This window comes from Xiphias gladius, chromosome 10, assembly GCF_016859285.1.
Source record: "Xiphias gladius isolate SHS-SW01 ecotype Sanya breed wild chromosome 10, ASM1685928v1, whole genome shotgun sequence".
Taxonomy (NCBI): Eukaryota; Metazoa; Chordata; class Actinopteri; order Istiophoriformes; family Xiphiidae; genus Xiphias; species Xiphias gladius.
The window spans coordinates 5,227,763-5,253,624 of NC_053409.1; the positions used below are offsets into that span (position 1 = coordinate 5,227,763).

The following is a 25,862-nucleotide window of genomic DNA, read 5'->3' on the forward strand; positions in this document are numbered from 1 at the left end:
AAAAGGGTGCACAAAGTATGATGTGTTGACTTTAACCTTTAGTAAAAAATTGCTTGCAATATGGAACACACTTGTTACACAATTTGTACCGCTTGAGAAACGTTGCACCCAGTTTTAGAGGTTGTATAATTGTGAGGAGTCAGTATTTTTATGGTTGGAAAAAAGTATCCTCCACAGAAAGATGTACAGTTGGAAAAAAAAGAATTTTGTACACCATTCTTGATGTTTGAGATAAGATTAAAAAAAGATTAAAACATTGAAGAATGTTCCATTTTCCTGTATATTGTACCTCTATTTATTTGCCTTATTTAGTTTGCTATATTTTGTATGTACACACAGCATTACAGCAAAATGTTATATTAAAAATATGAATAATTAAACTGTGGTCCGTGTATGATGGATAGTTTTCAGACTTGTATAAGAATGAGAATCTTTTTTTTTTTTTCATTTCTATAATTTTATTTTTGTTTTGTATTTTTTTTCTCACCCTGTGTCTTTTGTAGGGTTACAATAAACTTTTGTCCCTTACAAGTGATTGTTTATTCTTTTTTTTTCTCTGCCAGTTGTTGAGATAAAAGTGTTTGGGTCATGCCGTCCGTGTACTAATACAGAAAACACTCAGTGATGTGTGCATATACAGGAAGAGAGAATAAATTATACATGCTTACACTGTTTACTACAAGACGTATATATCTCATACTCTGAAGCTGGATTCTGTGATCTGTAATCTATAATAGTGCTGAAACTGTTAATATTAACTGATAATAGTGTACGTCGTTTATCACGAATAACACATTGTTGCATCAGGTCAGAAAGAGTATTATTGTAATACAACCAGTGAAGCCTTTCAAAATAATACAAAACTGACAGTGGTATTTCTAATATTCTGTCCACCCAACATGCAAACAGAGGTGGATACATTGTTGATACTGTGCCTACTGAAGAATGTGGAGGTGTAGTGGCATGTATTGTTTGATAACAAATGTATCATGCATACTACCAACATTAGTACAAACATGTTTATAAATACTGTGGTGATATGAATAATGATGATAAACATTACAATTAATGTCTGTTATATAATCTGTAATATCTGTAGTTCCTCACTCTGACCATTGGAGGGCAATCACTCATCATAATCACCTACAGTTGCCAACAAGACACAATAACACATGTGGCAGCAGTGAAATGCATAAAAACATGCGGGTACAGGTCAGGAGCTTCAGTTAATGTTCACGTCAAACATCAGATTGGGGAAAAAAATGTGAGCTCAGTGACTCTGGCCGTAGCATGATTGTTGGTTCAAGACATCATAGGCTGGGTATTTCTGAAACTGCTGATCTCCTGGGATTTGCATGCAAGATAGTCTCTAGAGTTTACTCAGAATGGTGCGAAAAACAAAAAACATCTAGGGAGCAGCAGTTCTGCAGACGGAAATGCCTTGTTGATTAGAGAGGTCAGAGCAGAATGGCCGGAATGGTTTGAGCTGACAGCATGAGCTACAGTAACTCAGATAACCACTGGTGAGCAGAAAAGCATCTCAGAATGCACAACAAATCGAACGTTGAGGCAGATGGGCTACAACAGCAGAACTGTGCCATTCGTTTCCTTGTCTGATGAGGCAGTAGGGTCAGGATTTGGTGTCAACTGCATGAATCCATGGACCCAGCTTGCCTTGTGTCAACATTCCAGATTGGTGGTGGTGGTTAAATGGTGTAGGAAATGTTTTCTTGGCACACTTTGGGCCCCTTAATACCAGTCAATCAGCGTTTGAATGACAAATCCTAGTAAAGAGTATTGTTGCTGACCATGTGCATCCATTTATGGCCAAAGGTTGTCCCAAACTGGTTTCATGAACATGACAATGAGTTCAGTCACCAGATATGAATCCAATAGAACACCTTTGGGATGTGGTAAAACAGGAGAGTGACAGTATGAATTTGCAGCTGACAAATCTGCAATCATGTCAACATGGACCAGAATCTCAAAGGAATATTTCGGACATCTTGTAGAATCCATGCCATGAAGAATTGAGGCTATCTTGAGAGCAAAGGGAGGCTCTACCCAGTATTAGTATTTTGTTCCTAATAAAGTCCTCAGTGAGTGTACATCACTTTGTTATAAAACTTTCAAAATAAAACAATTTAAAAAAGACAGAAGTGTTCTATTATTCTGTCCTTCACTTCTGTAAATGGCATTACATATTTCAGGGGTTCAGGTTTGATAACTACGTGTTTATTATGGGCCTGTAGATACAGTTGTTACCTACATGACTTTTAATACCTAAACGGAAACCAGTTATAATTCTCTTAGTCTAATTACTATTATTATAATTAAGGAACTGTTTTCACTTCCAGGGACCAAAGTATTTCCTGACTAGAGGTAACGTGCGGAATGTTTCAGAAATCATGCTGCACTTTGCTCAGAGACACAAAAAGGAAAAGCTTGCAGGCTAAGTGGACTTGGAAGTAAGACTGTCCAATTCTAATGCTATTATTGTACACTGGAAGTTTTAAATGTGCTAAATCGTTGCCATATTTCCATTCATCTATGATATCTTGTAAATACCCTCTGTGCATCCTCAACAACCATGTTGAGGGAAGTAGTGAGCACTCTGTAGGTGGAGATAAAAGAGAGGATCATTGCTGCTGGGATTCCAATTATTGGAATGAATCTGGATCCTTCTTCTGCTGCCATTAATGCAAAGAGAGTTTGAAATGAGATCAGTATCTTAATGATAAGATGTTTGGTTATTTCTTTTGCAGCCAGTGGTGATGTCATCACTGCTTCAAGATCAACCAAAGTGAGGTGTGCACTAAAAGCAAGATTCTGCAGTGACGCATTATCAATACAGAATGCAATTTGGGACTCTGTGATATATGCAATGATCATGCCTATATCAATAGTACCAGACAAGCCAGGAACTGGTACACCTGCTCCAAATGCAGATAGAAAAGCAAAGTATTTTATTTTGGCCTGAAAAATCTTTTTCTTCTTGTTGATGATCTGCAGGTTGATATTGGGTATGGCCAAAAGCAAAGCATTCCGCTTGAGTGCAGGGAATTCTCTCTCTAATGTCTCCTCTAACAGATGGAAATCATACAGATGGAGATCAAAGCTGGACACCAGGAAGACTTAACACCTTGTTTTCGGAGACCTATGTCATAAAAGGGAAACGCTTACAGGAAGTGTTGAGTTACAGGAAATGTTGAGTTGCATTAACAGCATAATGCTGTAACTTTAACAGCGAAAACGTGAACGGTTCAAAACGAGGCTTCATACTAAAACGTGACCAATTATACCTGTCAAACAACGGCAATTAGAAATAAAGGCCTGCCTCTAATACAAGCCTGTTTCAAATAAAGGCCTGTTATCTTCTGCAGTGGATGTAAACAAAGGGCCCGGGCACTACTTGAGGAAATAGGGTATTTTTAGGTTTGAGTAGATTTACTCTGTTGTCAACAATAAATAATCATTAAATACAATAACTAAATTCTTCACAATGGAAATAATAATATTTAAAAAAAAACAAAAAAAACATAAATAAAAAAACCCTTTACCTTGAATGGTGTTTCCCATGATTCGATCAAGGGTCTTTTTTTGGTGAAATCTCTCTGACCTCTTTCCTCATCATGTAAGTTATGGTCAATCTTTGAGCGAATAAAGTAGAACTTTTCCCCATCCTCTTAATCTCCTGAGCGAGCTTTACATCGTTTTCTCTGAAGCAATCAGATGAAATGATGATGAAGAAGTCAAACTTCTCCAAAGTTGCTCCAGGTACTTGTCAGCTGGAAAATTGGTGGTACCAATACCAGGGAGATCCCATACTATAACACTGGGATATTTTGGGTGGGGGTCCCCACCCAAAATATCCCAACCTGTGAGGTGGTTTCTACACAACAAGTAGGGGTGGCTCCCTCATCTTTGTTGTCTATGCCTCTAAGGGCATTAAAACATGTCGACTTTTCCGGAGCCAGACTCTCTTTGATGAATTGATCTTCACATGATCAAATTACTGAACATTCAGTACAATCAGACTGCTTTATTGCAAGTATTCTGATTTAGCTCATAACCAGAATCCTGGGCATACGAAAGTTATAGTTATGTGTATTATGATTATGAAAGTTGTAATAAAATAAAATAGAACAGCATACAATTGTTCCTAATAATAAAGTACATATTAAAAAGATAGTCAACTTTTATTTACACAGTAATATGTTTAGATTGTGAAATGACATATGATGTAGAATACATTATGGGTTACTTAAGACTGGATCCTAAAGTTTGGGACATGGGACGCACTTGTCCTGACCTGAAATTTGAGTATCAAGACTTGTGACTTGTTAAACAATGGTGTAACTTTTTGCATTTTTCACTTTTCATGGCATGGAAAACATCATATGTGTTTATTTTATTTTTTCTCTATGTCCTCAGTGGTAAAGAGGTAGGCATAGAGTTCGTCTTTGGCAGGGATGTTGTCTTTACTGTTGACTTTGATCTTCTGCTTGACAGGGATGCATCTGGGCATGAACTTTCTTCCACTCTGAAAGAAAAAAGGCATTAAGACTTGCCCTGCCCTGTTTCTAAGTATAATTTCAATTCATGCTTGGACTACATGTTAGAGAAGAAAAGAAACTGATAAATTCAAATTCTCTTTTTTAAAAATGAGATTTTTGAGGTCTGGTGCCTTTATTTAATAACAATAGTCTTATTAGTGTTTCTCCAAATTACAACTACATTTCTAATAAACTCTGTTTCATCTTGTAATAGAACAGCACCTTATTTCCTTATTGAGATTTAATCCAGTAGATCAGCTGTAAATCCCTCAGATTTCCCCCAAATCTTACCCCGTTTCACACATTATACATACAGTATAGGATGGCATTCAAATAAAAGTTGTTCTGATTTATTGATAATGAATTTTGACGTTGGGTATAATGTTTAATAGACAAAAACCTAATACAAAATTCACATATTGGCAGAGAATGTTGTATGTATCCATTTTTAAGTAAAAGACTCACAATTTTCTTGGTATCACACAAGGATCTTTGCATGCACTTCTTCATCCTTTCTTTCACTTTCTCCCTCTCCAGTCTCAGATTTGCTTCACGCAGCCTGGGAAATCACATAGGACGCAAGAAGAGAAGGGGTTTCCATGTAACATGCTCTTTAGGGCCACATATCTATACTGAGTTCTTTGCATTACCAAAGTTTACACATTGCATTGCATTTTTATCAATGTACTGAAGACGGAAAAGCTAGTCTGAAATATCTATCCATGCCAGGACTCCTACAAACTGCCGTGATGTACATTACTATTCTGCTGACACTGTCCAAATCTGACCGTAACATTACTGCCCTACACAGTTATTGTAGTCATACATGATATACACATATACATACACTGTACACATACAGTGTATGTATATGTGTATACATAAAATGTATGTAAACACATATATACATACAGCACAGTGTCATACACTGTACACATATATTCACTTTTTATTATTTACGAACAAAATCCAGGAAAGCCATGGTGGAATGAGAAGTCAATAACTGAAAAACTTAAGTGACCATTCGATTAAAAAAACACCATTTGCAGTGTAAACATTCTGTTGTTAACCCATTTAAATACTACTTATAAGGGACTGGCTGATCTGCAGTATGTTTTTTTCTTTTCTTTTCATAAGTGAAGCATATGCTAAGCTATTTTTACCAAAACTGCTATGAACAAAAAAATCTGTTTAAAAAAAATCTACACCATTTAGAAAATATGTTAATTGCTCGGTGCAAAATGTAAAAAAACTATTAGGAGATACCAGTTACCATGATGCCACTGTACAAAATATACAATCTACTTGAAACTATGTAATATATACTATAATAAACAACATAAATATCTAAACATGAATGTTAGCCTTAAACTACTGGCCTGCTGTCAGGCCTACAGTCAGTGAGACGAACCTGCTCCTCCTCACACTGTCCTTGATCTGCCTCAGTGTCTCCAAGCTTTCCAGAGGGATGCTCTCAATGTGCTGGAGCAGTAAAGACATACGGTACTCGACACTGGACAGCTTCTCCAAGGTGCTTAGGCTTGTCATCCGGCTATCCACACAGCAGCAATGCACTTCCGTCACCTTCACGCCCATAGCATCCAACATAATATCCTGTAGGCAAGGAGGAGAGGCGACAGACTAAAACAGAAAAATTCTGAGACCAGCTGGGATCAGTCAAATGTAGCATGCTGTGTGAAGTTTACTGCTGCCACCTTAGATGTTATAGGGCTGTTGCTATCAATTTTAAGTTCTAAAAGTTTTAAACCTAAAAGTGCAAACACACATTCTGCTTCCTTACCTGATTCTCTGTTTTTAACGAGTCATGGAGCTTAACTTTCTTTTTGAGATGGAAAACTCTCTTCTTTTCTTTGTCAATTCTGTCTCTGTTGTCATTGACCTGCAACATTAGCTTCTCTTCATCCTCTTTCCTACAGAGAGAGAAGAGTTAGCATAGAGTGGGATTATTGCCACAAGTTTCTAGAAGCATTTTGTGTGTAGTAATTTGTGTCTTTCATGTGTATTGGTTGTCCTGTGTGCTCTTTCTCCTTTCCCTTTAATTTACTTACTCTGTAATACCTTTTGTAAAGTTGTTTTTTGTTTATACTGTAACCTCTTATACTGCATGCTTGTTAGTGCTGTTTTTTGTTTGTTTTTTTTTTTTTTGACTGCAGTTTAAAATTAGCCTTTTGGATAAATATCATGCTTACATTTTCTTCAAGGTGATCCCAATGGCCTGCCGGGGCTCCACCAGTAACTCATTCACCCTGGTGAACTTGTGAATCAGGGACAAATTTTGCTCTGTCAGGTCCTTCAACAGATCCAGTAGTTGCTGGGAATCAGAGAAGTATAGCTCCAACTTCTGCTGCAGGAAGGGGAAAGTGAAAGCACACTGTCAGCACTGCAAATAACCACTCAAGATGAAAAGAGGTAATGCTTCAGTTCACTTTTCAGGAAAACTGACCTCATATTCTGAGCTGTCGTTATCCAGTTTAGAATTTGTTAACCTTAAATGCCAAAAAAAGAGCTTAAGATCAAGAGAAATTGACATGTAATGATTTGTTTGAGGAGTCTGTCATTTGGTAGATGGTTTTCTGTATAGCTTTTTTAAACAACAGCAGCAACAAGATGTAAAAAAAAAAGAAAAAAGAAAATGAACTGAAAATGTGAAATGATGTTCAAATGAAAATGCAAAATATATCCACATGAAAAACTATATGGAGGAATGTAGTTTTTGGAAGGTACATTTATTTTTAAACGCATTTGTCTTTTGCTTTTGCTTTTATGCTGAATGCCAAATGGAAGTAATCGATTAAAAATCTTATTATTTACCACTGCATAAGAGTACATGAATGTAAAAGACTAATACTGGATGTGCACCATAACACTCATAAGTGTCGTCATAAAAGTTAGTGTTTTGTTGGTTCCTTACAGTGTTTCGTTGTGGGCTGTGGAAAGCGTGGGCTCTTTGGTCGAAGGCGGCACGCTACCTGGACTGGACTCCAAACCCCTCTCCAAACCTGTGTGCATGGTATCATTCCCATTACAATAATTACACAAGCCATCCTTACAAGTCAGGATATGTCAGCCTCTGCTGTATCGATTCTGACCAGTTTTTTAAAAAAAAATCTGTCTTTTGTGAGTTCACCAGTTACTGAAGTGGTCTCTTTTTAGGGATTCACAAATCTAAGTCACAAAGAGTAGTATTTATAAATTTTGCATTAGTCTGCTAATTGTTATTGAAAAAGATAATATAGTTCAGACCATATTGGTTTCTTAATAATAGACCAATATCAGGGGATAAACCAGCACGCCCTGGCCCTTACTGTATCATCTATTTCATATTGAGTCATTGGGTCTTAATACTCACCTTGCCTAATTGCTGTCTCCTGGCACTCCCTGTTCTGCTCATCCAGAGCTTTAGCTTTCAAAGCCTCTGCTTCTTGTGGCTCCTGCCACTGCTGAGTTGACAGCTTGAATAGAATGTTCTCGTGTCTCTTATAATTATACGGGATTTCCTCAATCTTAGCAAATTCACTATGAATAAGAAAGACAAGGTTTAGATCCATAAAGCATGCCACTGTGTCCCACTGTGAAATAGTCATTGCAGATGAATACCTCCATAATTGCTTATTTTAATTTACTGTATTTACTGTAGTTTGTCTCCTAGCACCTATTGCTTAATAAACATATGCACATTTAACATGTAGTATGTGTGCATATTTATGTTAAATGCACAACATTATCATAGATCTGCCTTTTTATGGTCCTTATTTCGTCAGTTAACTTCTCAATCGCAGCATTCTTCTCCTGTTTGGACTTCCTCTCTTTTTCAAAACTGAAAACAGAGACAACATTACAATTATTACAAAAAAAAAAAAAAGAAAGGATATTTAATCCAGTCTCAAGTTATAATGACAAGGAATCCTCTACAGCTTACAGTTTTATGGCATCTGCAGATTTCTTCTCACAGCTCTTGAGATATTCTTCAAAGCTGTAATTCTCTCTCTCAATCATTTGTTCAAGCCATTTCAGATCACTCTTCTTTGCTGCAATGGCCTTGTCCAGCTTCCTTATCTCCGACCTGCTCATGATCACAGATACCTGAGGACAGAATGATGAGGGTGAGGGGAGTACTGCAGATAATTAAGGAGAGGAGATTAAAGCCAGACATAAATTGGCAGTGGAAAAAAGAAGGTACTTGTTCAACAAATTACGTCTTTGTCATCATAGAATTAACTGACAGTCTTCTCTGATCTGCACTCCGCCGCCCCTAGCCCTTTTACATTTAACATTACTGCATCCAAAGTACAAAACCAAAATGGTAGATGCACTTGGAGACGTCCACAGCGTCTGTGCAGTGGTGGTCATTGTGCTTTTGCCATTAAAACAGGACCCTTTAAGTCATTTACCTCCAGGAGTGCTCTCTTAAATTCAGTGGAGATCAAGTCCTGTCTGTCTCTCTTCATAGGCTCTAAGGACAGAGGAGAGATCATTCTCGAACACTGAAGTAAGCAAACCTTCCAAGGCAAAAGTAGTGCCTTAAATGTAGTTCAACATTTTACATGCTCTGACTCTCTGTTCTGTCACCACCTACCTTGTTTAATCACAGACATCTTAAGGTCAGGACTGTCTTGAGTTTGTTTAGGGAGAGCTGTGTTATTCTTAATTTGTTGTGGAATCTTCAATTTCTCCCTTTCCTCCTCTTCCTCCATCATTTGTCCTGTGAGTTCTTCTGTCATCTTTGCAACACGCAGAGCCAAGAATTTACACAACTCCTGAGCGTAAAGGAGAACAGCAGTACAGTCTCATCAAACATACATTTTTCACTTTTTGCAGACACTGTGTAACACTACTAATATGCAGCAGATGTAAGACATTTTTTGATTCGTACATACACAATTGTTCTTGCAGATTTTCTCTTAGGTTTTATTTTCCAAATATTTGTCCACTGTGTATCAGTCTCTGACAGAAAAGGCACTGTCAATATCTGAAACAAGACTGCCTGAAAAAACATGTATAGCTGTCATGTTTCTCTGTATTCTCTATATTAACCCAATTCACATAAAACATAGAAACTGACTGCCTTGCACTTTAAGCCTTGATTTCAAAGTTTTACTGATTAACTTTGCTACGTTAAGGCAAAACTGGTTCCGGGCCTTAACTGTCTGAGGTCCTGTGGCAGGGGCATCTGGCTGTCCCCAGGTCAAGGCTAGTGACTGACTATGGTGACTGACCCTTAACTGTGATGACTCCTCAGTTTTGGATTATAAATATTATAAATGTTTAGTTTAATCAAATTAGCACAACCTTACTGACACAGCAAACTACTATTTTTCTCTTCCTGAGGCAAGTAACGTTAGGGTGTTAGACCGCAGTAAAGTTTTATGTTAACTGTTTGACAGACATTCACTCTGGATCCAGTGGGGTTTCTTATTAAGGTTCACCTCACAGCCCTCATGCTTAGCAGATGGGGGTTGACTTCATGGACTAAAACCCTTAATACCCTTAACTATACTGTTAAATATAGTTAAATGTTCTTGTATTTATATATTTTACAATAGTATAATATAAAGGACTGTGCCCTCTTTGGGCCATGTAACCACGTATTTTAGATTTGATTTTGAACTAGGTCACATGAAATGAAAACCTATTGGGGGAAAAAAACATAATAGTTATGAATAATACGTTATCAATAAATAGAAAAAGTGCTAATAACAAGTTAAAGTTGTGATTCAGTGTATAAAATGCAATGCTAAGTTAACTTAGCAATATATTTGCTATTGTTTAGCATCGACATCTTGCACCTGGCAGTGCTATTAGCTTGCCAAAAATAGCTACAGGTTACCAAAAGCAGACCGTTTTTAACATTTTACAATTTGATATTAATGAAGAACTCAACCTACAGGTTACCTGTGAATGTATTCAACTTTATCACACCCGAGACAAACGCTTAAGTTCAAACTGGGCTGTGTTGTTGTTTAGCTCCCGTTTTCGACTGTTGTCATGGTAACTCGGTAACTACTGCCTTCTAAAGACCCCTCAATGACGCCCTCCGTTTTTTTTTCTTTTGACGTCTTCAATAACAACACTTGTCGTGTGCAACAATCACACAAGTAGTTCTACCACCCCACAATATAACGACCCCATCTGATTGAAATTGAAATTGCCCGAACACGCGCAAATGTGACAGAAAGGTGAACAAAAAGTGAAAGACCTTCACAATTGTTTTGTCTTAACTTTGAAAACTAACAAGATCTATTAACAAATAACATCCAACACCACTGAATACGTTATTAATAACTGTGAATCAGTGAATGGCAATATTAAACAACTGAAGTTTTTGACGCAATTTATGTCCTCAGCCCACAAAAATACCATTGTAGAAAAGGACCCCTTTCCCCTTCATAAGGACCACCGACCAGTCCAGTCGGATTTCAACATTAATGCAAGTTATAAGGTTTGAAAGAGTTACTATGCTTACATGAAAGTTTTGATATGCTGCCTTACTCCAGGTATACAAATTATTACGGGGAAGGAAAAACTGCTACATTACATGTATACTGGAAGAGACACATGGTTGTATTATACTGTACCTACACCCTGGCCAACAGATGGATTGGCAGAAACGTAAGGAAACGTACTATTTAATATCGATAGACAATAGCAATGGAATCAGAGCAAACAGCAGTATTCATACTGTTTTACTCAACACAAGTTGGCCTTTTCAATGGTATCATCAGCCGATGATCATCACCAATGATAGAACAAAGTCAGAGTGTGAAAAATGTATACGTACAGTTCTATCACCCATCAATGAGGACAACAATACACTACCGTATTTCATTTTGGACCTCCTCAAGGTAGGTGACTACACCTATTTTGCCAAAATGTAGTCTCGGTGATTCTGAAGGTGGTTAAATAACTGTCAACTTGTCTTGGACTGGCAATAGAAACACATTTGTGGAGAAAAGCAATGATTTTTCAACTGAAATAAAAGGCTGATGACCTGAATACATAATGTGAGTGTCCCCAGAGGGAAACCCCTACTGTTTTTCTGTTATCTTTAATAGCCTTACAAAACACAATAGAACATACTGTGTGTTGTAACTGAGTGAAAGCATCTTGTGGAATCAAGTAATACTCAACTTTCAGATGCAGCATACAAAGTTAAGACATTACAGAAGAAACTGCAGAATATTTTGTCTTAAAATAGAAAATAAATGCTAAACAAGCCTTCAGCAACTCAGTTTTCATTTAATTCTTCCAAAAAGATGAGCAGTGCAAATGAAGTGAGTTGGATGCAAAGTGACCACAATCAATTATTTGCTATAATACAAAAATAGCAATATTCAGTTCTCCAAAGACCAAAAGTTAGAACTATTCTACAGTGCAGACCAGAGAGGATCATACTTATAGTAACAGTGACTAAATGAATGAGCCTTACATTACACGGGCACTGCATCAGTTGTCATTTCATCAGGCACTTCAACCATATAAAGAATTACTAATTTTCATACAATCATACTGTAAATTTTGAGCTAACATCAAATCACTGAACACAATCAATCAAGTTCCTCCTGGGGGGGAAAGAGAGGGAAAAAAACAACAAAACCTAAGCAGTGTACAGGGTACATTGGTTATTAGTGTTATCAGTCATTATTAAAAGTTACCTTGCTGTCATCCTATATTGTAATGTGGTGTGAGTATAAATATCCAGTCTACAGTATATTACAGTGGTAGAAGGAAAATAATAAAAACTAAAATGAAATCCAGTAAAATTCGCAATCTGAGAATGATTTCTTTACCAATCATCATCATGGACATAATTATAAAAAATAACATCTCTGAGAAGTTAGATTTCATACAAGTGAATTAACTTAAAAATTAATTTGCAGAAACATTCATACTGCTGTTAATTACTGTAATGCAATGCAGGTAAGTAAAGGAAGACAGAGTGTGATATTTAACAGCAGACCTGAGTAAAGCATCCAGGACACTGAAACATACAGTACACTCCTCTGCTCTTGTTACTCTGCTGTAGCTTCCTTCTCCGCCAGCTTCCAGCTCAGTCTGTCCTCAGTTTGTTCTTCACTGAAAAACTTCCAGGGAGGCTTGTGAATAAATACTTGAGTGCCCTCTAGATACAAAAAGTAACACTGCAGCCCTTCATTGATTCTAAACTCTCCACTTGTTACACAGACAGTACATGCATATACATACACATATTAAAAGAAATTAACAATTTCATGTATGACAATTAAATTATTTACAAAGCATTGCTGAATTAAAGTAAACATGAACACTGTTTAGATAACATGATTCATGTCTCTCTCATGACTCTTTCCCCACCATGGCTGACATCTACAAAGCCCAGTGTGTCTGAAAGGATCCTGAACACTCTAACATCCTTCAAATTATTCTGATGGCATAAATTTTAGTTTGTAGAAAACTATGACAATGCCAGCGAAAATTGGGACAATCGTTTTCATGCTTACAATTCATTCATTGTCAGTTTTCCTGTCACTGATTCATTGGTAGGGGAGGTGGTCAAAAATGACGATGAAAGTCCTTCTTCCCGCCTGTCTTACTGACCAGTTTTACATCCATGATGATGATGTCATGGCTCACTGCCTTGCACATGTCATAGACAGTCAGCGCTGCCACGGAAACGGCTGTCAAAGCCTCCATCTCAACTCCTGTCCTGCCCGTAGTGCTACAGGTTGCTGTGATGACCGCCGAGTTCTGCAGGTCATCCAGGTCAAAGGTAACAGAGATATGGTCTAAGGGGAGTGGGTGGCAGAGAGGGATAAGGGCAGAGGTCTGCTTGGAAGCCATGATGCCAGCCAACTGTGCCACAGCCAAGGCATCACCCTTAGCCAGCTGGTTATCCCGAAGCAGCCGGAAAGCAGTGGGGCCCAAGACGACAGTGGCACGGGCTGTGGCTGTTCGACGCGTAGGAGTTTTCCCCCCAACATCCACCATTGTGGCTCGCCCCTGGCCGTCGGTATGCGTCAGCTGGGCTTCCATGGTTTCATCCAGGTGAGTGTGGGACACATTTGTGCCTGACTTGGTCTGATCACTCACAGATTGTCTGATTTTGATGCTGGGGTCTTTGCTGCAATTCTGTTTGTGGCACAGTCTAACACTGTGGTGGTTAAGATTTCTTTTGGCATTCATTAGTGTCCAGAAAATAGGTGTTCCTGGGGTCCTGAGTAAGTGGTTCTTCAAAGCATCTTCATTAATGTGGCTCATGACATTTGTGCGTGTAGTAAAAATTGCAGTCTTAATGTAACAACTGGTCAAAGTGAGGCCACTCCCAAGAGGTGCTACACTGTAGAGGTTGTCTCTCACATTAGGTTTTTCTTTGTTGATATATGACCTAACATGGGTAACCCCACTCAATAAGGTTCTTGAGGAGCAAACATGGACTGCCTGTGTTGAAGCACTGCAATCTGGAAGGCTATTTAGGACTCTCCTGCTGCCCAAATGACACATATAAGGAGCTGCTGTTGGAGAGAGTAATGTGTCATCTTTAAACTGGAAAAAAATGGGGAAAGCCATCTGGCTGTTTGGTGACTTTGACAGACACAAAGATCTTTGGGATGTGGTGCCTGTCGGAAAAAGAAAACATTAGTCAAGGAAACTTTAAAAAAAAAACAAAAAAAAAAACAAACATTCATATTCAGATGAAGATGCATTATTCAAAGTAAAGAAAATGTTTTTAATTGTCATTACCATAAATGTAAATGCACGTTTAAGATGCAGAATTAAAGTAGGAATTGGCTGTGAATGTATAAGAAATATGGTGGTACAACCCATGATGATCATAACATCACAAATAAATTATGAATGAGCAGTGAGAGAGCAAAGTGAATGTGAGAGATTTGTACGTACAGACATGTCACCCACCAATGAGGATCATAGGCCTGTTCTTCATCTGGGAGATACTGAACATGCCTGTAAAGACAAACAGGAAGAGACATTACCTTACAGTAGAACTTCAAACTCCTCAGTAATCTGTGAGTAAACCCCACAAATGATGCATTGTATATAAATTAACTTTACACAAATCTACCTGCATGTTGTTTCTTCTTCCTGCCCACAGCTGCTCCGATGATTTGCAGTAGCTCTTCATCTGATGCCCCAGAGCGCAAGACATCTCTCAGGGACACCTCAGAGTTACCAAACAAGCACACCTGAGAGAAGAGAGACAGGGAGGAGTGTAGGTGAGACACTACACGGTCTTCATGGACTGTTAATAAAAGACCTCTTTAACAGCTCCTTGAAGTCCAACAAAGCACAACTGTAGCTTTACCTTGAGGCTGCCATCTGCAGTGATACGTAAGCGGTTGCATGAGCCACAGAAATGGTCAGACATGGAGGTGATGAAGCCCACCTGACCTTTGAAGCCTTGCACTTTAAATGTCTGTTACAAGACAGAGAAGAGTGTCAAACAATTATCCCTGTCAAAGATTTCCTCAAGAATAGTTTCAAACATCCAAACAAATAAAGTGCTTGATTTGGCTCAAACACCAGATACTTCATGTTTTTCTCAGATCTGGCCATTAATCAGATTTGTCAGGTGACTGTGAATGTTGATTTCAGTTTTCTGTTGGCTAGCCAGTCAATCAACTAATTACTCCAGCGCTACAAATGTGTGTCTGCTGAAAGATACCACAGTTTATTCTGAAAGCTGTGAGGGTATAATGACTTAGAGGTGATCAGAAGGATTCAATAATGTGTCAAAGGGAAGTAAAAATTTCAACTCTCAAAACAATATTTCTTAGAGAAATTCTAAATAACACCAACTAGCCTAATAAGAATGGATGGTGATAGCATCATCCTAATTTATTTTTCAGGAAAATCAGGAATTTAAATAAATCACCTTTGCCAGTGTTCCAACTCTTGACAGGAGAAAATTAATACTACAGAAATACACATACAGTCACAAGCTTCAGTTTATGTTAACATCAAACATCAGAATGGGGAAAAAATGTGATCCCAGTGACTCTGACCATAGCATGATTGTTGGTGCCAGACAGGCTGGTTTGAGTATTTCTGAAACTGCTGATCTCCTGGGATTTTTACATACAACAGTTTCTAGAGTTTACTCAGACTGGTATGAAAAACAAAAGAAAAAAAACATGAACTGAGCGGCAGCTCTATGGATAGAAACACCTTGTTGATGAGAGAGGTCAGAAGACAATAGTCAGACTGGCTGGAGCTGGCAGAAAGACTACGGTAACTCAGATAACCACCCTTTGCACCTGTGGTGTGCAAAAAACATCTCAGAATGTTCAGCAAACTGAACCTTGAGGCGGATGGGCTACAGTAGCAGAATTGTGAAGTTAATAGCATCATCTGATGAATCTCCATTTCTGCTGAGGCACGCAGTTGATAGGATCAGAATGTGGCCTCAACAGCATGAATCCATGAACCCAACCTACCTTGTGTCAAGTCCAGGCCGGTGGTGGTGGTTTAATGGTGTGGGGAATGTTTTCTTGGCACACTTTGGGCTCCTTAATGCCAATCAGTCATCATTTGAGTGCCACAGCCTATCTGAGTATTGTTGCTGACCATGTGCATCCCTTTACGGCCACAGTTTACAATCTTCTGACGGCTACTTCAAGCATGATAATACAGGATGTCATATGCAAAAGCTCTCTCAAAAGGGTTTCATGAACATGACAATGAGTTCAATGTACTTCAGTGCCTTCCCCAGTCACCAGATCTAAATCCAAACGAACACTTTGGGGATGAGGTAAATTGGGAGATTTGCAGCATGAATGTGCTGCTGACTAACCTGCAGAAATGTTGCAAGGCAATCATGTCAACATGGACCAGAATTTCAAAGAAATGTGTCCAACATCTTATGGAAGCCATACAACGAAGAAATGAGGCTGTTGTGAGAGCCAAGGGAGGCCTTACCCTGTATTAGTATGGTGTTCCTAATAAACTGCTCAGTGAACGTATAGTACAGGTGGGGACACTGACCTTGGCAGTGTCTGTATGTCCAGTTTGAAGCATTTCCAGCTTGGGCCACTGCTGCCTGATACGGTCCAGCATCTCCTGGTAACTCACCATCTTCTTAAAGTTCCATTTGTTGCCTGTAGAGAGGAGAAGAGCGTCTGTATAAGGTGTAGCATTTCCTGAGCTACAGCATCTTCCAGCAATTCAACAACTAAGCACCAACTGACTTCTGTATCAGCAGTACATCAGTACTGTGTCTCCTAGCACAACTGAACAGACCATATTTTCTTCACAGAGGTGAGGGGAGGAAAAGTACATTTTAAAAGCATACAATTTGCATAAAACTAAGCTGTGCTGAGTGGCCAGAGCATATTATACCAGTGTAAAACTGTGATTATAATTCCATTTTGATTTTGATTCTTAAATAAGCTATCTGAACAATGTACATCAAATATTTAAAAGGATGATTTAAGTTTAAAATCAGTTGCAGAAGCAATGGGCACTATAGGCAGAATTACTTTATATTTTTTGTTACCAAATTTCCATATTTAAATCCCTTTTAATGTCTAAACAATGTATAAATAATATATGAAAATGGCTCGGTAATATAATCTGATTCTTGAGATACCTTTACAGACCTGTGTAATAAACCACTGTAGGAAGTGAGCACTCACCATCAAAAGGCATGTACTCGATGAATCGCACCTCCAGAGGCTTCTTTTCTGTCAGCGCCACAAAATCTAGCAGCTCATCCTCATTGAGGCCTCGCATAACCACACAGTTGACCTACAGAGGGCAGCACACAAGAATAAGCCACTGATTATTCACTAAAATTCACTATGATTGTGATCTTTAAGTCCAACTGAAATCCCATGTTGTCATCCCTTTTTACCAGTCTAAAACAGGGATGTCCCGATCGAGTTTTTTTGGCCCCGATCCAGATCCGAGTCTTTTAATACTAGGTAACTGCCCATTCTGAATCTGATCTGATACTTTTCTCCTTACTTATTTTTCTTAATTATTTTTATGAGCTTTTTGATCTGAAATTACTGATATGATGAGTTGATGGTGACATGATGCAATCAGCTAAGACATCTCACCCTGTTTATGTACTCACCGAGGCATGCAGAAAGCACACAAGCCGACAACAGCCAAGCTTAATTTAGGCCTGTCATTAAGTTACTGACAGAATTAACACTAATTAGTGAAACCTGATATGATGTACCACCAGCGACATTTGTCATTTTAACTGGCGAAAGCAACGCTCAGCACCCCCTAAAAATGAGAAGCTGCCAGCTGAATGTTTTCTACACTGCTTTGCTGATGATTACTAGCATCAGAGCTTAATGAACCTGTGTATATGTCCAACCTCAGTGTCCAAACTCAGTCACTCACCCCTGCGCCCACATAATATTTCACATTCACACGTTAATTTTCACTGTCTTGCCCTCTGTGGGCCATATAGCCACACATTTTAGAACAGATTTTGAACCCATAGATCAAGACATGGAAGCTATTGATAGAAAATAATATTTCTGAAGAAGTAATATTCATAAATAGACAAAGTACTGCTATCCAGTGTTAAGGGCTGAGCCTTCTGTGGGCCATGTAGCTACATATTTTAGAAAGGAAACTGAACCACTGCGTCGCGCGGCTTGGACACTATTGAAAAAAAAATCATATTATTTATGTAAAAATTGTATTGATGAATAAACTACTAATATGCAATGTTAAGTGGTGTGAGCTAAATTGAAATGATTTTATTTTTTAACTTTAAATATTAATTCTCATGCAAATCAGCGTGTAAGCATTGAAAAATTGCCTATTTAACATTTCAGACAGACAGTAATTTACAGATGGACTGTAACTTAATGTTATAATGGAGGGGTAGGTGAGCTCTTGTTGCTGTATTTAGACAGTGAACATCGGTTGTCCAGAAGTCTTTCGAACTCAACGTCTGTTGAACATCCAACAACAACAGATTTCACCAAGTTAAGCTAAGGTGCAGGATAGCACTCCTGTGTGTTCCTGTTTGTGAGTTAGATAAGAAGTATACTTAGCCAATACTAGCTTAGTATAGTAAGCTAATATGAGCTACGGTTCAGAGTCTATGGGCTCTAGTTTAACAATCTAAGTACATGGTCTAAAGCGGATGGAGGAAGTGCATTTAGGGGGTGTCCAAATCCACTTTTGCTAGTTTAATGGTGGAAAAAAAGGTTGCAGTGCAAGGCACATGGTTCAAAAGATTAAAATATAGTAAATATTTCCAGGTAAAAGCAAAGTTGAAAAGATGAATGAAATACCTTGACAGGGTTGTAGCCCATTTCAATGGCCTTATCAATGCCCTCCATGACCTTGTGGAACCCTGAGAAAAAAAGACAGAAATTGATGGTGAAATGTTTAAGCTTGGATAAGATATCAACATTCTGTATCTGACATATTTATCATGCCTTGGTATCTTCAAATTCTGTGCTTCCAATTCAAATGCAAGGTGGATATGGTGTTCTGGGTTCTCGGTTCTGGGTTCGAAACTGCCGGGTGTGGTTTCTGTGTATAGTTTGCATGTTCTCCCTGTGCCTGCGTGGGTTTCCTCTGGATACTCCGGCTACTTCCCACAGTCCAAAGACGTGCAGGTTAGGTTAAATGGCAACTCTACACTTCCCCTAGGTGTGAATGTGAGCATGACTGGTTGTTTGTCTCTATATGTGAGCCCTGTGATAGACTGGTGACCTGTCAGCTGGGATTGGCTCCGGCTCCAGCTCCAGCTGCCCCCCCCCCCAAACTCTCACGCGATAAGCGGTTTAACTAATGGATGAATGTATATATTGAGCCATATTACAAGCATAAAAGAATCTTGAGATAAGAGTAGGTTTCTGAAATGTGGGTTGCTGCAGCTTTACAGACCTTTACAACATAAGCTCTGCTTTCTCTGTTCAATGCCTTTTAACATCTGACTGAGTCTGATTTACTGCAAACCACTGATATGTAAACAACTACAACTAATCCCTCAGCAGCAGACAGAGCTTTTTAACAGCAAACTACCAAGGCCAGACTTATCATTTGTTTTCATGTGCACAAAACCCACAAATACAGACAGACTCCCTCTGGCTGGTAAGCTTCTCTGTAGGAGGTGAGGCTTATGTTTAGTCATCTAGGATACACTCTAGCAACTAAATGCCACATATGGTGTACTTAAAATCCTAAATAAGCTTAATGATGGATAAGAGAAGATTTTTTTTAGGCTATACCTACAGCATGTAATGTCTACTTAACCCTTTAGTGGATAAAAAAAAAAAAAATCAGGTGTTGTTGAAGGGGGCTGGCTCAGAAGTCGCTTTTTTTGCCAGTACCGCCATTGCTCTTTTTCTCTCCCTCATTTTCTAATCTCAGCCAGTCCATCTGTGTCTGCCTTCCACAAGCCAACCACCCAACACTCTGCCCTGCTGTTACCTCCAGTCCATGTGTGTTTAGAGCTTACAGGCTCCTTCTGTAACCTAATGGAACTGACCCACAACAATAGCCACTGTACACAGTATCAATTTAGGCTCTCAATAAAACTTGTGGTTTTGGACAGAGACAGAGAAACAGCAGACCCAAAGTAACACTATTAGACTCTAGAGATAAGAGCCATTGAAAGTGACAAAGAAACTGCAGGCAATAAGAACACAAACTGGTTGGAGGGTGATTAAAATTTAACACTGACACAGCATCAAGGAAAATGACCAGCTTGACACTGAACGCATGTACTTTATACAACATAAGCCCCTGCCGCAGAATTCTTAAGCTACAGTATCAAACAGTCACTATTATTCTAAGATTATCTTGTAGCAGAGCATCAGAAACTGTTCCGTCTCTGACACCTGTGTCTTTTTACTAATACCTGTTTTTTATACAATTACATATACTACTAGATTGTAAGCTACAATCAACTTCTTTTACATCTTTCAGCTATCATTATGGGTCAGATACTTTTCCCTACCTTTCCGCCTGACAATAAACTCAAATTTGGCAGGGACCAGTGAATCCAGGCTGATGTTAATCAGGTCAAGTCCCGCATCTTTCAGCTTAGGCAGAAGTCTGGCCAAGTTCATGCCGTTGGTTGTTATTGCAATGGTTTTCAGGCCTTCCAGCTTCCTCAGTTCTGCTGTAGAGGGAAAGCAAACATGGGAACAAGAAAGAGGAAAAAGAGAGAGAGCGTGATACACAAATAGGGAAAACTGCTGTGAAGCATAAGGATGTGTGTAAAGCATTCCCCAGGAGATTGTTGAACCAGAGGCTCTTCAGTTCAAACTTAACGTAGTTATAACATATGTCTTTACTAAGTGGAGATTTATGTATTACTAAATTAAAATGGTTGAACCATTCAAGCTAGTTCTTACAGAGATTAGTTGTTGCAGAATATTTAAACCCAGTAACTGCCAGGTGGAAATGCTGTGTAGCTCACTGAACTGACTAAACTAATGTTAACTTGCTAATATGTGATCCTTTTAGACTAAAGAGTAAAAGAAGTAATTTGAAAAATGTTTAACATATCTGATCAGACACTTGATCAAAACTGCTGTGTAATACCGATGTAAACCGAGAAGATTTCAAATTCTCTCTCTTATTTAAGCTGGCATGTTGTTACTAAGAATTTACAAAGGATGTCCATACAACAACTATAAATTTAAGAACAACTGGTGCAACCCACTTCAAGTGATACAGTCTGGTGAGCATCGCGACATAAACTTGAAAATGGTCTTCACCAGGAAAAGAAACACTGAATGTATGTTTGTCGATATGTCAGAAACTTTGTGAAACTAGACCCTAACCTTTAACAACTGTAATAGATGCTTTAAAGACTCACCACATGGCCCATCCTGGAGACACATATAATTAAATTAAAAATATATACATGTACACATTCTGCTTATTTTCTCTTGTTGTCAGGAAACAACAACAAATGTAGTAGATCAAAATTTTGGATACTGTTTCCACTTAATTTAAAGCAATCACTCCAGTAAACTTGAATGAGGATCATGTGAGTTCACAGTGATGGACAGTCACCTGATGGGGATAATTGCTGATCTTTATGGGGCTGTTGGCAGCCTATGGTCCTCTTTCTACAAAGACATCACCCACTGGTCATGCTTTAATGTTGCTCCCACAAATACGGTTCTCAGAACGGTTGCAACAGTTAATCTACAAATCAGGCTGTAAAATTACAATGACATGATAATACATCATTGGACTAAGCATATAGCTGTGGTGTAAAAAATCATTTTCCCCTCCATGCATGTCTTAACCTGAAGGCATGCATGGAAAACTAGTTCTCCTCCTCTCTCTCTTCTTCTCTCCTCATGTCACTTAGAAAAGCTCTAGTGTAGTCATCAGGGTTACCACATGATTCATTGATAGCCTTCTACACCAAATGCTGAATCATTCCTTTAATAGACTGTCCCTAAATTCATTTAGACATGTGATGATAAGCGTTGAAACAACTGAATATAGGGCCAAAAAAGTTTTCCACGCTCTTGCTTTATGATTTAAAAAAAAAAACAAACAAACTGCAATCTTAAGGAGTAGTGGACTCTCCTTAAGGCTGTCTACGTAAGTGTCACTAATGTGACAGACTGTCAGCATACCAGAATCACAAAGGACATTACAGCTTAACCAGCCCCTAGTCAACTCACTTTTTTATTTGTTTCTTACCAATGATATCCAGCACATCAGGTCTGATGAGGGGCTCGCCTCCAGTAAGGCGAATTTTGTCCACCCCTTCCTGGACAAAGAGGCGAGCCAGGGTCAGTACCTCGGAAGTGGACAGCAGCTGGCTCCGTGGTGTAAGCTTTACCCCCTCCTCTGGCATGCAGTACTGACCTGAAAATGGGAAGAGGGGTAAAATACTAATACCAAAGATGTAATTTGCCACCCAACAGATGCCTTTATCCTATATTATCAAGAGTGCACATATTTTTCAGTGGGTGGGGTTCTGTTGGGAATTTATTTCTTCAAGGTGATAGTGCCTCAGAGGTGTACCACATCATGATTTACTGGTAACACGAGGAAAAACTGTAAAATATTAAACCAGTGTTGTAAACATTAATACATCTTTATAAAAAAATGTGTTTGTTTTCAATTTTTTCAAGATTCAAGATTATACTACTACCACTAGTGATGAACTGGATTATCTGACCAGTAACTATCTGACTATAGCACGAGTGGCTATATGGAGCTACTCAACACATTTTTTGTGGACATTTTACTTTTTTCTCATTTCAGAGAGAAATTGTAAAAATCTATTAGCCAAGTATTTTTTTATGAAACAACATGCTTATTATCCTCTCCATTCATACGTATGGCTTCAAAGTTGATTTTAGCCAATTCCCAAATATATTTTTAAACATTTCACTCTATTCTGCAGTACATCCCACACAAGTCACATCCAAGTTGGACCAGTCTAATGTTTATGTTGTTTCTTTAAAAATCTCTTAAAAATGACAATTCTGGTTGGACATAAGCTGATTAGCCTAATGACCATCTCACACTTATTGCTCTGAGCCAGACATAGGGGATTGCACGGGACTTGATATTTTTGATAAACTATTGTTAGTGCTACATACAATTTTGCATACAAATTCTCATTCCATTTTTATGCATAAAAATCATTCAACAGCCTTCAACATCCTCTTCAGGTACATGACATTCTATTTAGAAAAACCTATACTCAAAAAATCACGAGTGTCATGATGTTTGGAATGAGTGCACTTCAATCAGATGACAAAAGTTAAAGTCCTACAGCCTCGTCAACAAATATTTCACGGCCAAAACATCTCTGAATCCTATCTTTTCTACAGCTGACCCTGACCTCTACAAAAAAGGGAAAACTGTGTTCCCATGACAATCAGTGAAATCTAACATTATCAGTAAGAGTTGTGGAGGTGGTGGTTGTAGAAGCAGCAGTAGAATCACTATTACTGAATGTGGTGTCTTCACGTAGCTGGATAAGCACTGGGGAACATAAAGTAAAAAAAGCACACAACACCTTTAATATGTCACAGTGGGAACATCTACTCACAGCGCAGATTGCATTTCTCTGTCAGGGAGATGCGTAGGTAGCTGTGCCTCCGGCCAAAGTTGTCAGTCAAGAACGCTGAAAAGGGTAGTATGCTGTCGTCTTTTAGCCTCTCCTAGGGATAAAGGCAACAGGAAAAATTCACTGTGGAACTGATCTGACACACATAAATAGCTGAGAATGTGGGTACAGTTTAACTACTATGTCTTGCTTGGAATTTTTTTTTTCATCAAACAAGATTTCTTATGTCAATATGCTGGTACATTTTTCTTCTCCTTATTCATGTCCTGACAGAGAATATTGTTACCTTAGTGTGAGGCTGAATCCTTGTCCCTGAACCAGAAAACAGTTAAACCAGTTATAATTCCTGCAGGATATGAAACAGTGGTGCTGTGTTCTGTGTTAAACACAGGATATATTGATAATCCTGAATTAGCTACATTTAATAAAAGTATAAAGACATTAAAAGGCTTCACTGAATCAGTCACACTGACTGAGTTGCACAGGGCTCTGTAAATGGCTCATGACCCTTGACTGTCAACAGTGAGCTGATGTTTTATCAGAAGTTATCAGCACACGGGCAAGCCCGTGAGTCAGCGGGAGGTGGGACACACTAAAGTTAAAACTCAGGACCCAGTCAGACACCGAATCTTTATGCATCTCCTTTTTCATTCCTGTGAATAAACCTAATACCAATAATACAAGGTAAATAGTTTAAATCCATTGATCCTCTGTATAGGATTCCAAAAGCCCCCCGAAAAAAAAAACACTTAAACAAAAGCCATCTTTACTTCTCAGAAAGACCCTTAAAATGCTTTAGAAAAATTCTCCCAGTTTATTCACCCTGTCACTGACAGTACCTGCCAGGCAGACAGACAGACTGAACAATTAACTTCACCTTGCCAAGGCTGTCCGTTATCTACCACAAGTTAATAACATCTTAAGGATTAGTGGGGGTAAAATTATGCTCTGCCATGCAAGAAATATGCGTCTAGCTTCAGATATAACGGAAATGGCCTACGTTAGTGTTTAATAAAGAAATCAAGTTTGCCAAGTGAAGTAGAAAAGGGAGTAATGCGTCAAAGCACAATATGATATCTATTCCTCTCTCTGGCTCCTCCCCATTTACAAACTGTTTACATAGGTATTGATGTAGGGCGGAACCAGTGATAGTAGAGATAATGACGACAATTAGGCTTACAATTAAAACAGCAAATGTTTGCATACTATTAGGATCCTTTGTAAGGAATTAGCTATATTTGAGACCAAGGAAATAAACTGGTGTAAACCTGAAATTTGCTGGTGTCCTCCTGAGAAACCCCTACACCAGTGTCGTAATAATTTTCTTGCTGCTTTAATATTTAGTCCCTAACAGAGTTTAGCCTTTACTGGCCCGGGACACGTTACCAACCCGACACAACGTGTCGCCTAACGTGCCTTTACTCATTAACTAACGTTAGCTAGTAAGTCCAGTATCCAGCCTTCGACAAGACATCCACATTGAAAACCTCACCAGCCGTGTTGACCTGGTTGTCAGTGATGCGGCAAAGTTGGGAGCAGGTAAAGTCGGATCTCGAAGTTCAAGTTCATTTTCCTTATGCGTAGCGCTGGAATACGGCCGCTGAATGTGCACGTTTACGCGCTGTGCGAAGAGTTTTTCTATATTAGTTAAACATTTATGTCGGTCAAATAAGCGGCAGAACATGCTGCCACGAGTAGCCATAGTACTATTTTACAGCTCCGAGGTCTTCCCCAGTTGTCAATGGCTCTTGGCGTGTGGTGCTGCTGTAAACATGTCAGATAACCCGAACGGTGGGAAGGAAGTATCAGGAGTGAGGTAGGGTCAGCCAATCGTGCCGACATACGCAAGTGCTGGTGCACGTTGGGTAGTGTAGTCGGTTCCCCAATAAAGCCCTTCTACGAATGCCTTCCATGATCGTGTGGTGTTCTGTGCAGTGACCAAGCACCACCGCTGACCTATAGAGACGGGCTGTGCCAAGAATTGTGGCTTAATTGTCTTCCTCTGAATAATATAAAGAATATGCTCTCTGTTTAAAGAATAATGAAAACAATAATAGAAATAAAACTTTAAATATTGTTCCCGTCCTCTTCCAAATCTGCACTTCTTCAACCGCGGTGTCTACACCTTGTGTGGGGCCCTTCTTTGTTCCCAAGTTCAAGATGAACTTCCATGCTCAACATATGAGACGTCTGTCAAAACACCAAGAACACACACAGTCCTTTTCTATCCACACAAATCACTCCCACAAATATAATAC

At 38.8% G+C, this 25,862-nt stretch overlaps 2 protein-coding genes and 1 pseudogene across 3 annotated transcripts; all 3 read right to left on the reverse strand.

The window, feature by feature from the left end:
* Positions 1-2,544: 2,544 nt before the first annotated feature.
* LOC120795430 lies at positions 2,545-4,383 on the reverse strand (annotated as a pseudogene).
* LOC120795799 (coiled-coil domain-containing protein 38-like) lies at positions 4,360-10,521 on the reverse strand. Its single transcript, XM_040137972.1, has 13 exons — positions 10,470-10,521; positions 9,154-9,334; positions 8,969-9,030; positions 8,497-8,660; positions 8,314-8,394; positions 8,007-8,093; positions 7,489-7,566; positions 7,021-7,033; positions 6,767-6,921; positions 6,358-6,487; positions 5,968-6,170; positions 5,022-5,115; positions 4,360-4,543 (listed from the first exon to the last, which is right to left on the reverse strand). Exons 2-13 carry the CDS (start codon positions 9,296-9,298, stop codon positions 4,412-4,414), a joined length of 1,344 nt encoding a protein of 447 aa, XP_039993906.1. The 5' UTR covers positions 9,299-9,334; positions 10,470-10,521; the 3' UTR covers positions 4,360-4,411.
* A 1,099-nt stretch (positions 10,522-11,620) lies between these two features.
* On the reverse strand, positions 11,621-25,389 carry mocs1 (molybdenum cofactor synthesis 1). Of its 2 annotated transcripts, none has more exons than XM_040138036.1 (11): positions 25,097-25,389; positions 23,587-23,698; positions 22,221-22,388; positions 20,509-20,673; positions 18,833-18,894; positions 17,204-17,315; positions 16,554-16,666; positions 14,875-14,985; positions 14,635-14,755; positions 14,469-14,516; positions 11,621-14,170 (listed from the first exon to the last, which is right to left on the reverse strand). In XM_040138036.1, exons 1-11 carry the CDS (start codon positions 25,304-25,306, stop codon positions 13,107-13,109), a joined length of 2,286 nt encoding a protein of 761 aa, XP_039993970.1. In that variant the 5' UTR covers positions 25,307-25,389; the 3' UTR covers positions 11,621-13,106. The 2 variants fall into 2 exon arrangements, with proteins under 2 accessions (XP_039993970.1, XP_039993971.1); XM_040138037.1 differs by having other exon boundaries at positions 14,057-14,170; positions 14,454-14,516.
* Positions 25,390-25,862: the final 473 nt, after the last annotated feature.

Coding starts and splice junctions, on each gene's coding strand:
- mocs1 (XM_040138036.1), bottom strand. CDS start 25,306: ATGGCTACTCGTGGCAGCATGTTCTGCCGCTTATTTGACCGACATAAA. Junction 22,389..23,586: donor AGAGAAATGCAATCTGCGCT/GTGAGTAGATGT, acceptor TCCCATTTTCAG/GTCAGTACTGCATGCCAGAG. Junction 20,674..22,220: donor TGATGTGCTGGATATCATTG/GTAAGAAACAAA, acceptor TTCCCTCTACAG/CAGAACTGAGGAAGCTGGAA.
- LOC120795799 (XM_040137972.1), bottom strand. CDS start 9,298: ATGACAGAAGAACTCACAGGACAAATGATGGAGGAAGAGGAGGAAAGG. Junction 9,031..9,153: donor GATGTCTGTGATTAAACAAG/GTAGGTGGTGAC, acceptor CTCTGTCCTTAG/AGCCTATGAAGAGAGACAGA. Junction 8,094..8,313: donor GAAATAAGGACCATAAAAAG/GCAGATCTATGA, acceptor TCTTATTCATAG/TGAATTTGCTAAGATTGAGG.